The sequence below is a fragment of the Chrysochloris asiatica genome, unplaced genomic scaffold (assembly GCF_000296735.1).
Source record: "Chrysochloris asiatica unplaced genomic scaffold, ChrAsi1.0 scaffold00065, whole genome shotgun sequence".
NCBI lineage: Eukaryota > Metazoa > Chordata > Mammalia > Afrosoricida > Chrysochloridae > Chrysochloris > Chrysochloris asiatica.
In genome coordinates, this window is record NW_006408583.1 from 1,767,165 (window position 1) to 1,782,151 (window position 14,987).

The 14,987-nt window shown below is 40.0% G+C and overlaps 1 protein-coding gene across 5 annotated transcripts in view; it reads left to right on the plus strand.

The window, feature by feature from the left end:
• The window catches only part of ELAVL2 (ELAV like neuron-specific RNA binding protein 2), a 217,351-nt gene that overhangs the window by 189,667 nt on the left and 12,697 nt on the right, over positions 1 to 14,987 (plus strand). For all 5 annotated transcript variants that reach the window (XM_006864453.1, XM_006864455.1, XM_006864454.1 and 2 more), the window contains 2 exons: positions 6,529 to 6,682; positions 10,882 to 11,107. In XM_006864453.1, the coding sequence (XP_006864515.1) occupies positions 6,529 to 6,682; positions 10,882 to 11,107 (380 nt within the window). The remainder of the gene's footprint in view (positions 1 to 6,528; positions 6,683 to 10,881; positions 11,108 to 14,987) is intronic.

A 14,987-nucleotide genomic window follows, 5' to 3' on the forward strand; every position in this document is an offset into this window, starting at 1 on the left:
TTGAAGTTGGTGTGAAGTATCAGGGGTCCTTGAGGGGTTTTAAGCAGGGAATAATATATCAAATGTAATCCATGATATCAGTAAACTTCTTGCTTGAATTAAAACCATGCATCATTTTTTAATTATTCAGTGTAAATAAAATTTGAGGTTATACATGTACTTTCCACTGATGCAGTTTTCTAAATGCTGTGTCTTGGAATAGCTATTAAAGGTAACAGCCCTATGCTATAATACATTTTCTAAGCTTCTTGTTAGATGTGATTATTACTTTTAGCTAAGTAGGTGAATATTCATTGTTACTACCTCTGCTGGAGTTAATCTTTTAATTCCTTATGGATTTATGTCCACATGCTTTGTTCTCCTGGGCTTACTTAATTGCAACCCATTGTGAAACACATGTCTTCCTATGCAAAACATAATTTTGGACTATGATGTTCATATGTCTTAATGTGTGGTAGTCCTATTCCTGGTAGGGTTTACATTTAAAAGCAGATCAAAATGCACTACTTTTAGGGGTGAATTTTGAGGTCTCTCCCCTGAATAATGACTTGAAATCATATTCTTCTGAGTACTTCACTTCTGAGCTCTTTTGGAGAGGCTAATAGATTCAAATTGTCTTCTAAACCTTGATGTTGTTACAAGACCTTTGCTCCTGCCTACCAGACCCAGAGCTAACCTTTATTTGGATAGCACCGCTTTTCAAACAGTCCATCACGAAATCCACTTTTTGTCATTAACAGCAATTAACTCTGTTGAAATGGCCATAACTGTGACCTTGTCCATTCCTTTCACTTGTTTGAGTGGAGCTTTTCAAAACAGATTTGAAGTGGCAAGTATTTAATTTTCAGGTAGTCCTAGGCTAGTAATTGGCAAGTGATAAAAGTTGCTCAATGGTGATCTTGTCAGCGGGTGGTTTTTCAAATGCCCTTTATATAAAAAAGAAGGGATTGCTTAGTTCAATTATGGACTCTATCACTTTAATCTGTTGGTCTTAATGCCCACTGTCATTGATGTGTCTGTTGATGAATCAGAGGGAATCAAGAGCAATTGTATTTTTGGAGTGAAGCAGTTAGAGGGACACAGTTTGAAGGTGCTAAACTGGGATTAGGAATTTTGTGTGTATAATAAAGTACCCATCCATAAGATGTTTTTGTTCCATTTAATTCTGTGTATTTTGATTAACTTGTGTTTCGATAGCCCATTCTTAGTATATATGTTACTCCTCTTTGCATATTTAATGTATAATTATTTTTAGCTTAGCTGATAAAGAAATGAGTTTTTAATTACAAGGAATATATTGTGTTGCAAGTGATTCCATTTTCCAGACCTAATTACTTTGATACATCTATTTTTATCTCTATTTTGTCCAGTCTAATCTCATTTGTGAAGAACAATTTCAGAAACCATTGGCTAGAGCAATTATTTTTTTCTCCCGTTTAACTGCATCCTGTCCCCTCAGGTGATCTCAGTATTGCTTGTCTTTGTTTATTATATCATTTGTAGGACTGTGAGAAATTTCAGAATAAACCTGAGTTTTAAATTGCTATCTTTGGAGTAGATTGGTGTTCAGTATTGTACTACCTGTGCCATCTTTAAATATTTAAATTGCAGACTCTCTGGCTGCCTCTTTAAAATTAGACTCTTCACTTAGTAGTTTTGACATTTCATAACCTTACTCCTCAGGCATTAAATATTCACCTCTTTGAATAGAACTGAAAATTTACAATCCAAATCCAGCTGTTGATCCACTGAATGTAGACTAGAGAATAGTTTGCACTGGGGTGACGGATGATGTTATTTTGATCCTACTGGGAACTATCTGGGGTTCATTGTATTGAAGTATTTCTAATACCTAATTTGTCATAAAACAACTCCATTTTTAGGTCTTCTTCAAGGGAGTTTAGTCTTGAAGAGCCATAAAGGTAGACTAAAAGAGAGAGGTGCAGCCAGCTCCAGTGTGGTGTACCATTGAACATTGAAGCAAGGCACTAGTAGGAGCTCCAGGTTGATGGGGACATGTGGGTGGAGAAAGTCTGCTGCTGTAACTGTCAGATAAACAAAACTGGTCTGGCGTTGGAGTAGGCTCTCTAACGTGCAAGCCTTCATCCTGCTTCAAACCGTCTGCCTACCTTTGAGTACAGTTTCTGTTTTAATCCTTTGAGATAGAAGAAGAAAGGTGTTTTTTTTTTTTTTTCCTTCCTTTCATGAAAGGGAGGGAGGGTGTAAATGACAAGGACATCCCTAATGAAGCAAGGGAAGAGGGGCTGCTTAATCCCAGTCAACATTTATTTCCTGGAAGTGGAGGGAGAGGTGAGGTGAGAGATTATTCCTTTAATGATAATTCTAAGAATTAGAAAGTAATAAAGCTAATTTAAAATATCCTAATGATGTGCAATTTCTCCAGTTAATTTCAGCTAGTGCCTACTCTCCTTCCCTTAAGAAAAGTTAGTTTTCAAAAAAATAAATAATGGAAAGTAAAATAAATAACGTTAGGTATAACTGTAATTCCTAAAATCATCTTGTTTTCTGCAGATTAACACGATTTTACCATGTAAGTTATGGACATTGTGTGTGTTCAAGAAATGACCAAGATTCACTCAGTTCTCTTAAACTTTCAGACTAAGTGAACTGATAAGCAGTTACTGTAGTGTTTTATAAGGAGCCCTCCCTAGTGGTATGTAGTGGGTTACGGTATTAGACTGCTAATTGCAACATCAGTAGTTAGAGTCTGCCAGCCACTCTTCTGGAGAAAGATAATGGTTTTCTGCTCCCATAAAGATTTACAGCCCTAGAAACCCTATACTGGGTTGCTATGAGTCAGAACCGACTTGACTGCACACCACCATCACCACCACCCTAGTGTTTTATTGTGGAAGGGCTCCTGGTGTGGTACTGTAGGATAATAACCACAAGGTCAGCACCTGCTCCTCGGAAACCCTACATAGGGTGGCTATGACTCAGAATCTACCCAACAGTGGATTATTGTGGAAGGAACACTTGATGAGAAAACAAGAACCTTGAATTGGAAGATGTAAGTTTGAAACCAAAATCCATCACGAGATGTGTAACACATTTAAAGTGCATCCATATGTATTCTCCAGCTGTAAGATAACTGATATATGTCCTACCCACCTCACAGGGATGTTGTGAGACACACAAGACAGCAGCATATTTGAAAAGACTTTGTAAGTGGTGAAGTCCCACTAACCCCTATGTACGTTGAGTGAAAATATTGTTTGTGCTCACCATGGGTTCATATACAGTCTTGTTAGCTTGTTCTGCCTTTGGTAGTAGGAAATTTGTTTATTTGACAAAGTTATATAAAAGGGCTGTTTTAAGGTATGTGGCTGGTTTTTAGAGATTTTTATATTAAAGAGCCATGAGACTGAAGACTGGATATTGAAAAACAAAACAGATAATAACTGACCCAAGTATGTTTTCAGAACTTTTTAAGAACTGAATTTTCATCCATTTTCTAAATGTATTTTAAACGAACTCTAAGAAACGTTCCATCAGTACTCATCTAAAATACACAAAGCAGTGAATGCCACTGTATAATGTTCTGGGACATTGAAATGGACTCAGATTACCCTCAGTTTTACTGGTCTGGTGCGTTACTTACAATGTAGTCATTTGGGTTTTTAGACTGAGTCCTGGCATGGTACTGTAAGATAAGCACTAGACCATAAGGTTGGTTTGAACTGCAAGATCACCAGTTAAAATTCACGAGCCACTCCTCAGAAACCCTATACAGGGTCACTATGAGTCAGAACCTACTCAACAGCACTTAACAACAAAAAGCTTTACATGTGGATTATGGATTAGTCCTGAAACCATACAAAGAAGCTATAATTATGAGAAAACGGGCTAGAATAATTCACCCAGGTTCAGAGAGCCCATGATAGATTGAGCCTAGTTGTGTTCAGTCTAATGAGTAAGCGGGATGCCTTTTACCTGCTGTTGCTCTGCTTCAGGCCATGCTAGAGCTCCTTACAGAGGCTGCCTGCCAGGCCCGTCCTGCATTGCCAGTCCCGGAAAGCAGACTCCTCTGAGAACCTGTAGATACTGACCTGTTGCCTGTTAGTAGTGACTCTTCATGATGGGAACGCATCAGTCACATGATCTGGAACAGAGCAACAGCTGACTAGTTCAGAGCCACTGAAATAAAGGATTCCCCCTGGTAGCATAGTGAATTGCAAGCTACCAGCCGTTCCTCAGAAGAAAGATGAGTCTGTCTGTTCCTGTAAAGATTTATAGCCTCGGAAACCTTAGACAGGGTGACTATGAGTCAGAACCGACTCTACAGCACACCACCATCACCCCTGGAGATCAAAGTCCTGATAATTTTCACTTCTCCAGAGAGTAGAGAATTATGCTCTTAGAAAGAAAATAGCTCTTCATTTATTCACATCGCTGAATGTATATATAATTCAGTGGCTTTATGTTACATCAGTTCATAATAGTCCCAAGACTAGGTTCCATTTAAATGATTATGGTGATCAAATTTTCTTTCATTTCTTATTTCTCATTTACATTTTAATTCTCTAATCTTCATTGCCCTTAAGTGCTAAGCATAAAGAAAGAAAAGTCATTTGTGAATAGCTCTCTCCAACACTATTTCATATTCCTTGTTTCTGTAGGGACGGGACAGTGCTGATGTAATTTCCAAATATAAACTTAGAAGCAATAGTTGTATTTTCCTTTGTTTTAATGAGCAAGTGGGTTAACTAAAGGGTGAGAATAATGTTAATGTTGTCAGAGTACTGGAAAAAGATAGCAAGAGATGTATAAGGTAGTATAAGACCTAGATTGCCTTTTTTTTTTTGAAGAAGGAAAAAGTTCATGTAGACTGCTTGGGGTGTGATTTAAACTGTGGAAAAAATAATTTTTGTCACATACCAAAACAAGGTGGCTCCATAGGTAAGTCCTAGACTTCGAACCACTAGGTCAGTGGTTTGAGCCCACCAGCTGTTTTCTGCTTCCGAAAAGATTCAGAAGCCTCAGAAATCTTATATAGGACCCCACTTAATAGCAACCACCAAAAGCAATTTAAAACTAGTGTAAATTAGAATGTTTCTTTTATAATAAACACTGAACTGGATTAAAGTTGGGCACAAACTGGGTAAAATGAACAGGTAGAAGTAATCATTTCACAACACCACAGAAATCACCTCCTGAATAGAGTCCTTGGCCATAACATACATCTGTAATGGAATTTTTGTCCTTGTAGCTGGCTAGTCCAGAAGAGTTCATAGTTGAAGGGAATGTGATCATGAAGAGCTTATGAGGTTTGGAGTTAATTAAAACTTGGCAGAGAGATAGAGAGAGATCAAAGAGCCATTGATTACAATTAGGGCAAGATGTCTAGATGACTTGATCCATTTAAATGCTTGTTCCAATAAACCCATTCTATAGACTTGACTCAGCAAGTGTTATAGCATCTCTGACATGGCATGTGTTGAGTACACACTGAAGATACGGTGATGAATGAGAGTCCTTTTGTCATTGAGTTTACTACATGAAGAATGTTCATAAATAAATACACACCGACTTGTTTTGACTTCCAGCCTTGCAGAATTAAGATAGGAAGCTTGTTAAGAACACATAAAATGACAGGTAAAGACAGTAAAAGGACTTAAGACCTTCTAAATTCAAGGATAAAAAGACTTGTAGACAAAGTAAGAGACAGTAGTGGAGCTAGAACTCAATTGCATATTTAGGTTTCTGGAAATTGATGGAAGCTAGAAAGTTATTTGGGATAAATTTAAAGGAGTTAAGAGCAAAAGTTCTTAAGAGATGTAGTGTCAGCACCCTCAAGAGATGAGAGAAGATGGAAAACAAGTCATAGAAAAATGAGGCTGATGAATTTACACTCATTAAGCTTGCAGTTGGAGTCCTGGTATAGTGCTGTAAGACAAGCACTGGACCACAAGGTCACCAGTTCAAACCCACCAACCACTCCTTGGAAACCCTATAAATGGTTAACAGCAACAACAAGAAGCTTACAAAGAAGAACAACTCAGTTGGCAATCTACTGGAAATCAATCAGTGAGAGCCCTGTGCATCACAGCAGTCTGATCCGGCTGTCCATAGGGTCACCATGAGTTGGGGACTGCCTCCATGGCAGCTAACAACAAAAACTAAGCTTAGAATGATTGGGTCAGAATTTGTAATTTGAGGTTGGAACCATTGGAGATAGCCTGGTCTCATATGCACTATTGGCCTGTTCAGAGAACTTACAAACTTTGAAGGGCAAATTCTCTCTTCTCTATACCCAGGAAAATACCACTTCCCATCTGCCTTGACTTTCACCCACAATTGAGTAAAGAACTTGGAGCCAGGCTTGCTTTAGATTTTAACTTCAGTGACTGCATATTATGGAAAGGAGGCTCCTAACTTAGGCAGCCCTGGAGTTTGTGAATGGAGGTAACCGAGTGCCTATTCATCTCAGGCAGCCCTGGAGTTTGTGAATGGAGGTAACCGAGTGCCTATTCATCTCATCTCACACATTTTATTTCCCTTTCCCAGGTTTCCTATGCTCGCCCCAGTTCAGCTTCTATCAGAGATGCAAATTTATATGTCAGTGGACTTCCGAAGACAATGACCCAGAAGGAGCTGGAGCAGCTGTTTTCGCAATATGGACGCATTATTACTTCCCGCATTCTTGTGGACCAGGTCACTGGTAAGTAGGCAGCCTCTTGGGGTGGGCCTTCCCTCTCACCAGCTGGCAGCTTGTGAGCTATTCTGCCTTACGATGTGACAGTCTTGCCTTTCGAACACATCAAAGGTATACGTGGGCCAGAAAATGCAATTTTCTGCTGGAATTGTTCATAAATATGCATGGACAAAAATAGATTGTGGAGTGTAGTGAGCAAGCTTGAGTCATTTCCACCCTGAAGGTGCAGGTTTGAAGCCTGTTTCATGGCTTGTAATAAATTTATAGATGCTGTGATCTTCATTGCCAAGCTGCTGCGGGAAAATAGCCCCCATCTTCCTTATAAAGTACCAAGAAACATTCTTTCTTTTGTAAAACAGAGTTTAATGCTGCAATAGGCACCTGGTTCTCCCAGGGCGGGTCACACTAGATCCAAACTGGTAATCTCACTGAGGCTGTTTCCCAGATGGGTGCTGTGCTGTCTAGACGTGTGTAAGAATATGAAATGTGGAATGTTAAAAGTTTATTTCATATCTAATGTAACTTAACAAAATTGAAATAAGACTAATAATGTTTATTAAAATTGTGCATATACAGGATGCCTTCGGCTAAAGTTAAGGAAAGCTAGCAATATAGATTTGAATATGGATTCTAAAAATGAAGTACGGGTATATAAGTTTTTTATTGTAAAAACAACACAAGCTCATTTTAAAGCATTGAGGAGACATAGGAAAAACTCACCTGTATAGTCAGACATTTGAGAAGTCGCATTAAGAGTTTGTGGGATTTCTAAAAAGTAGGTGTTCTTTCTCTTTTTTTCGTGTTTCTTTCTTTCTCCTTTTTCTCTCTGTCCACTCTTTCTCTCACCTGAAAGCAGTGGGTAACCACAAAATAAAAGAGTCAGGCCAGGTTTCTGAGTCTTATAGGGAAAATTAGTTTAGTTGATTTAAATGTGATCAGAAGTAGCCCAGAATTCTGTTCTGTTAATTGGCCTCTCAGGAGTTCTGGATAGAGAGACACCTACCGCCATAAATATGCTTGAGAGAATGGTCTGTAGGCTTTGCTGGAGAGAAAACTTAAGAGGCAAGTGAGAGTTTATAAAGTAAGGTTTTTCTTCTTAGCATTACTTATATCCTAATCCTCCTTGAACAAGTTGTCACAGGGTTTCGGAGCAGATGGCTCATGGGGTTAAATAGCAAATCCAGGCCTAGCAATCTAATACCGTCTCTTAAAGCAATAGCACTGCCGTTTGATTTTTGTCTGTACCTTCCTACTTTTTAGCTGTTCTTGTTTCATGAGAATTTGGTGAAGTGAGAGAATATTTCACCTGAGATACAGAAAGCCCAGTGTTTAACTGAAAGCCCACCCCTAGTGCATTAAGATCTCAGTGGACTTGACACGTGACCTCCTGGGTTAGTCAGTGGTCCTCACTTGTGGTTCTGTACCGGCAGCATCAGCTTCCTCCTGGAACCTTGCTAAAGGCCCCATCCTACACCTACTGAATAGAATTCGGGGCCTGGAGTGCTTTACCTAGCCCTTCAGGTTTTCCTGATGCATTCTCAAGTTTGAGGACCACTGGTTTAGATGACAGCCTGAGTAGAGGCTATTCCTAATGTTTTCCTAATGGAACAGCTAAGTCCCAGGGTTACTTTCAGTAGGAATGAGTTCATAACTCAAAGGATACTCTTCTACCATTCCACTGTCTCATCTGTATGCGCATGGCTTTTGAAACAAAATGTATTCTGTACCTGAAATAAGGAGTCCTGGTGTGGCGCTGTGGGTTAATGCACTGAACTGCAAAGTCAGTTTGAACTGCAAGGTTCTTGGTTCCAGCTCACCAACCGTTCCTCGGAAACCCTATACAGGGTCGCTATGTGTCGGAACTGACTCACTTGCGCTTAACAACAACAACAACAACAACAACAACAACAACAACAACCTGAAATGAAAACAAAAACAAACACTGCAGTTGTGTTACTCAGCTGTCCCGTGATAATATACAGTGGATATAGGGATAGTTAAGTCTTCAGGGATGTCCGAAATAAGCATATATGAAAGAAATTGCTTACCTACCTTAGATGTAAATTCTAAGCCATTAGATTTATGTATAGTTTATTGTAAAGTAAATAGACCCTCATTTATTTATTTATAATGTTTTACATTGTGAATTATATGATAGTTTACATGGGAGAACTTTAGTTTTACATTCATTCCATCGTATATCATCTCATTGCCATAGTTCTAATCCCCTCCATGTATGATCAACAACCCAAAGGGTATATCCCAGAAAAACCCGCCCCCTACACTTCCCCCTCCTCCCCCCAATTTTCAGCCCACAGTCCCTTTCCCTCTCTGGGTCCAAAGTCCCCAGTCGCTTCATCGCTCCACGTCATCATCTCTGTCTCTATCTCAGGCATCTCTGTTTCTCTGGGTAGGGTCCCGCTCTTGGCTCTTCTCCATTGATGGTCCCAGAGGCCTCCGCTCCTATCTTGGAGAATTAATCACTCCCTTCCTTGTTACAAAACTTCTACCTTTGCATTTCCAACCCTCATAGTCCGTCCTGATAAGCATTATTCACTACAGTATCACAAGTTACCCATCTGTATCTCCTTTCATCAGCTCCGCCCAGACAGATTGAATAGTACCTACTGGAGATTCTACCTTGCGCCATGCTCCATAGCACTCAGCAGGTTCCCTCTTGAAAGCTTGTAAGCCAGTCACTTCTTGCCTTTGTAGTCTCTCCCCCCCACCCCACCCCCCATTTGAGTATCCAGTGTCCAAGCTGCCCTTCTCCATCCACTCTGTGTGTATTTTTAATTCTTGTAATCAGGTTGCTTGTGTGTTTTTTGTACACATATCTCCTTTTCAGTAATCCCTGGTTTGCTTCTTCATTGACATACCTGAATCTCTATCCCTCCCTAGTTGCTAATCCCAAACGGCCACTACTAGTACCAATTTTCTTGCCAAGAAAATGTCTCCTTGTAACTGGACTCCCCAACTAGTTTGTTCAACCCACTTAAATGTCTGAGACTATTGCTAAAATGTCTCCTAAGCTGAAAAGACTGTTGCCCACCCCTCCTTGCCTGACCTTTGTGAGTTCAAGATTGGCATGCCATAGTCAGGAATAATGTTGCTGAGGTCAGGAGTCTTTGATGCTTTTTTAAAAAGACTTGTTGATCCTTTTTAGCTGTTTTTTTCCGTATATTGTCCCACCTCACTTATTGCCTGGTTAGGTTTCACAGACCCCCAGTTGTTGTGAGAAATGGAGGGTGACTCCATTGTGATTTGACTGCCAAATCGTGTCCTTTCATAACTACCAAACCGAAACCATCACTGCCAGTGTTCCTTCTGTCTCACACCCGTCTCACACATTGGTGTTCATTACTGCCAGATACACGTTGTTAATGTGCAAAAGAGATAGCAGATTTTCTTACTATTGTTGTAAATGTGAAATGTCAGATAATGAGATAGTGGATAAGTAAGAGGAAGTACAATACTATTTATTCTACTAGACTGTGTTGTTGTAAGTGCTGTGGAATCCTCTCTGACTTTATAAAATGATCCTGTTTCCTAGAAGCAACTGGTGGGTTTGAACCACCGACCTGTAGTTACCAGTCCAGCTACACCAGGATTCTAGATTATAACCAGCTAGAAGGAGTTAGAAGAGATTTTGGGAACTGGAAAAGACTAGATTTTTTTTTTTAAAGGCTTGTATTCTCTACTATGATATTTAGCTGAATTTATTATTAAACATTTTAGCTGAAGAATGACTTCCTACCACAACGTATACATTTTTCAGCACAGACTTTCAGCAGATGCCTGGCCCTGTTGTGCCCCTCGTTTCTGAGCTGCTTGTCCAGTAGAACATTTTGGAAGCTGGAACTTGGGCACGCTGCTGACACTGCTTAGAATGTATGAGAGAACAAGAGAGAGAACATTGAAACGTGAACAAGAGCAGGGACGTACCTATGTGCTTTCTCTTCTCATCCAGTATGGGAGGCTTATGATAAAGAGTACTCAGATTAAATGACTTCATGCATTAAAAAATAAACCTGATTGTAGACATTTGCTAATAAATGAAGGTAAACTTTCCTCCTGTTGCAATTTTTTGGCAAATGTTACATGTGGGTGAAAGCATGTTCTTGGGAAGGAAAATTAATTTACTCTTTCTGTTTCCCCCACTCCTCCTTCCCTCTTTCTCAAATCCTTACCCAAATCTACCATAGGCATATCAAGGGGCGTAGGGTTTATTCGATTTGACAAGCGGATTGAGGCAGAAGAAGCTATCAAAGGCTTAAATGGCCAGAAACCTCCTGGCGCCACAGAACCAATCACTGTAAAGTTTGCTAATAATCCAAGCCAAAAAACCAATCAGGCCATCCTTTCCCAGCTGTACCAGTCTCCAAACAGAAGGTATCCAGGACCACTCGCTCAGCAGGCACAGCGTTTTAGGTAAGTCTGCTCACATTCTTGTGTCCAGCTAGTAAACTCACAGAGCTCTCAGCAGTTCACCGCCCAGTACTTTGATTGGCTGAGTCTCCTAGGCTTTCTGCTTTCCTGTTAAAGATTATTATTTGTGTTTTTCTTTTGTTTTTAATACGGGCCCAGAAAAACCATTTTTTTGGCTGATTTTGAGGATAAAGGTACAGTAATCTACAGCCGTGGTTCACAGCTGGAGGTGATTCTGTTGGGGATGAGGGGAGACTATTGACAAGGCCTGGAGTCATTGATGCTGGCATGACTTGGTGGAGGGTGCTATGGGCATAAAATGGGGAGAAGCCAGGGGTGATGCCCCCAGCAACATTTCTGTACTCTAAACACATGCATAGTGCTAAGGTTGAAAAGCCCTGAGTTACAGAATAGGTCTCTCTCTACTCCTGCAAATACTTTTTTTTAAAAAAAGCCCCAGAAACCCTATACAGGGTTATTAGGAGTCGGAACTATCTTAAAAGCATTGAACAGCAACAACAGATCTGAACTGTCGGTGGTGCCTCCAAGTTTTTCTTGTTGTTACTATGATTTTTTGGATAGAATTTTATTTTTGTGTTTTGATTTTTAGGGCAAATGTTTTTTACTCTGTTTTATAATACATGAACCATTGAAGACATTATAGGGGCTTCATAGAGTGTGTGGAAAAAATTCCATTATCTTGTAACTCAGTTTTTTTCTATGCCCATTTTGAAGCCCCATGTACAATCTCCGTAAAGTTGTTGTTGGTGGTGGTGTTAACTGTTGCCCAATTGACTCTAACTCGCAGAGACCCCATCTAGGGTTTCTGAGGCTGTGCATCTTTGTAGGAGTACAGAGTCTTCCTGTGATGCGGATGCTAGGTTTCGACCGCTGACCTTTTGGTTTACAGTCCAATGCTTATTGTATACAGCCACCATGCTTCTTTGTGAATGTATTATGTTTCTACAAATGGGCCCCTCTCCACTTTTGAAAAAATCTTTATTTGTTGTAGTCCAGCAAGCTAAATATGTTCGATTATGTGGTCTATAGTCTCTGCTACATATTTGCCATTTTTGAAAAATTAAACAATTCTTTAAAAATTTAAAAACCGTTCGTAGCTTCTGGTCCACACTTGAAGGAGGTGGCAGTTCTGGGTTGCCTTGTTTAGTCCATAGAGTGGTGCAGTGCCGCTTTAATTCAAAGACCAGGTTCTAGCTCAGTGACAGGTACACATTTTCTAGCTCTTTAAACTATAATCTAATCTGGGGGTCATTACTAAGGCTAAGAGTCATTTGGGGGAAAATTTAATCAGTACATGAAAAGAACAGTGATTTTGAAGACAAGAACAGAGTACAGAGCTTTGGGTTTCATAACTCATTTCCTCTGTTTTTGTTTTCCAGGACATTAAACTATCCCTCTAACCATATGGTATTATGCAGCTATAATGCTATCTAACCCTCTGGATATTTTGTAAAGATGATTATTGTAAATGTGTATCAATTTTATTTAATTCTAGTGCAGAATACTTATAAAAAAATTAAACACAAACTTATCCTAATATAATGGAGAAGTTAAATGCTTTATCGCTTAAATCACATATTTCTCCCCACTCCCCACTGAGGGGAGATATAATCAGTCAAATGTCTCCCTTTAAAATATACTCAATTATGTCACTTGAGTATGAGAAAAGATTTGTCACGTACATTTCCTATTGGAGTTGGTGTCTGCCCTGGCAGAGGAAATGATCGTGTCAAAGGGCTACATTTCTAACTGGACACCTGGGTGTGCCAGCTTGATTGACAGTTGTGTTCGTTTGATTGGCTGCTTTCACTTGGTAAGAAGAAATCATTGGTACAAGCCATGGGTTGCTAGTGGAGATCTAGTTGGAGCAGCTGATATTTTGTGGAACAGCCATAAAGCAGAGGTTTTAGCTTTCCCTGTCAGTTTCCTCTGTGGCAGTTTTTTTTTCCCCCAAGTAAATAATGTTTTTTTGCAAGTTTAGCCTAGATAATCTTGGAAAAATTCTACAAGTGCTTCCCCTGTAGCCTACCTAGTTAATTTCAGAGCTCTTTGGGGGTCTTAAAAAAGAATATTGCATTTAAAGGGACAGTCTTCAAAGCCTATATGTCCATGTTAAAACAAAAGATACAATAATGTCTAATACTATTGCTGCTCTCAGTGTGCTGTGGAGTCTTTCCCCTACAGGGCTGAGTAGAGCTGCCCCTTTAGGTTTCCTAGCTCTGCTAGCGTAGTGGTTACGAATCGGGCTGCTAACCTCAGAGTCAGCAGTTCGAAACTACCAGCTGTTCCATGGGAGAAAGATGAGGCTTTCTGCTCCTGTAAAGATTTACAGCCTCGGAAACCCTGTACAGGGTCGCTATGAATCGTAACCTACTCCACGGCACATCACAACAACAACAACAATCTTTACAGAAGTCTTGGTGTAGCACTGTAGAATAAGCACTAGATCTCAAGGTTGGTTGGAACCGCAGGGTCAGTAGTTTAAATCCACCTCGTAAAGCCTGTAAAGGGTCACTGTGAGACGGAACTAACTCAGTGGCACTTAACAACAACAGCAACAATCTTTACAGGAGCAATTAGCCAGGGCTTTTCTCCCTTAGATTGGCTGGTGGATTCGAACCGCTAAACTTTCGGTCAGTTGTTGAGCACTTAACCATGCTACCACCAGCACTCCTCAATAGTTAGATTAGATTAAATTGGTTATTTTTGGTGTTTTCTGATTTAAGCTTTGTTTTTATCTCGTGGTATTATTAAGGCAGTGTTCTTAGAAACAAGATTGAATTCTGACATGGCTAGACCTTCAGAAGAATACCTGATTATTGAAATGGTCAAGTGTTAATTCTTGAGGTCTCCTGTGTCCACTCTCTCAGCAACCTGTCTTCCCTCCCTCCCACATCCTCTGTACTTTTATTTTTGGTTGGGTAAAGTTTACAGGATGTTAGGATGGCCAGATTTAATATCTGTTTTAATACCTTGTATCCATTCTGTGCTTTTGTCTTGTGGTACCATATGTTAACCATTAACTTAGAAATTCTTCCTTTCCTTGACTCTTGTATAAAGAAATTTTGAAAAACAGGAGAATAAGAATCATCTTATTACTAGGAAGGACTCCTGGTTGTAGCACTGTAGAATGAGCACTGGACTGCGGACCACAAGATCAGCAGTTCAAACCACATCAGCTGCTACTTGGAAACCGTATACAGGGTTGCTTTGAGTCAGAATAGACTTGACCGCACTTAACAACAACCACAAGCTGCAGGGCCACCTGCTTTCAGATAACAGATCTTAATTTGCACTTTCCCTTTAGCATCCTAGTGACATGTGCACCATCCCACTTCCCATCACTTCCTCAGTCTTAGACTAATACAATATGAACTAGCTAGGTAGTGTGATTAGTGAAGATGTTTAACTTCTGTCTGTTTTGTTGTTTTTCTTTAATATCTTTCACTTGACTGTCAGTGTCCTATTTTTTTTTTTTTTTCTTTCTCAGTCTATTAAATGAGGTTGAGCCTCCCTCCTCCTTTCACCCATTGTTGTTGTTAAGTGCCGTCGAGTCGATTCCGACCCATAGCGACCCTGTGTAGGGTTTCCAAGGAGCAGCTGGTGAGCTTGAACTGCTGACCTTGCAGTGTAAATGACTTTGCAGTGTGGTGCATTAACCCACAGTGCCCACACCATTGTGAATTGTTGTTAAGTGCCAATGAGTCAGTTCCAACCCAGAGCCGCCCTGTACAGGGTTTCCAAAGAGTGATTGGTGAGTTTGAATCATTGGCCTTGCAGTTCAAACCGACTTTACAGTCCAGCACATTAACCGACAGCACTTAGGGACTTATTTTGTTTAGTTTCTCTAGTTCAGGTCTAG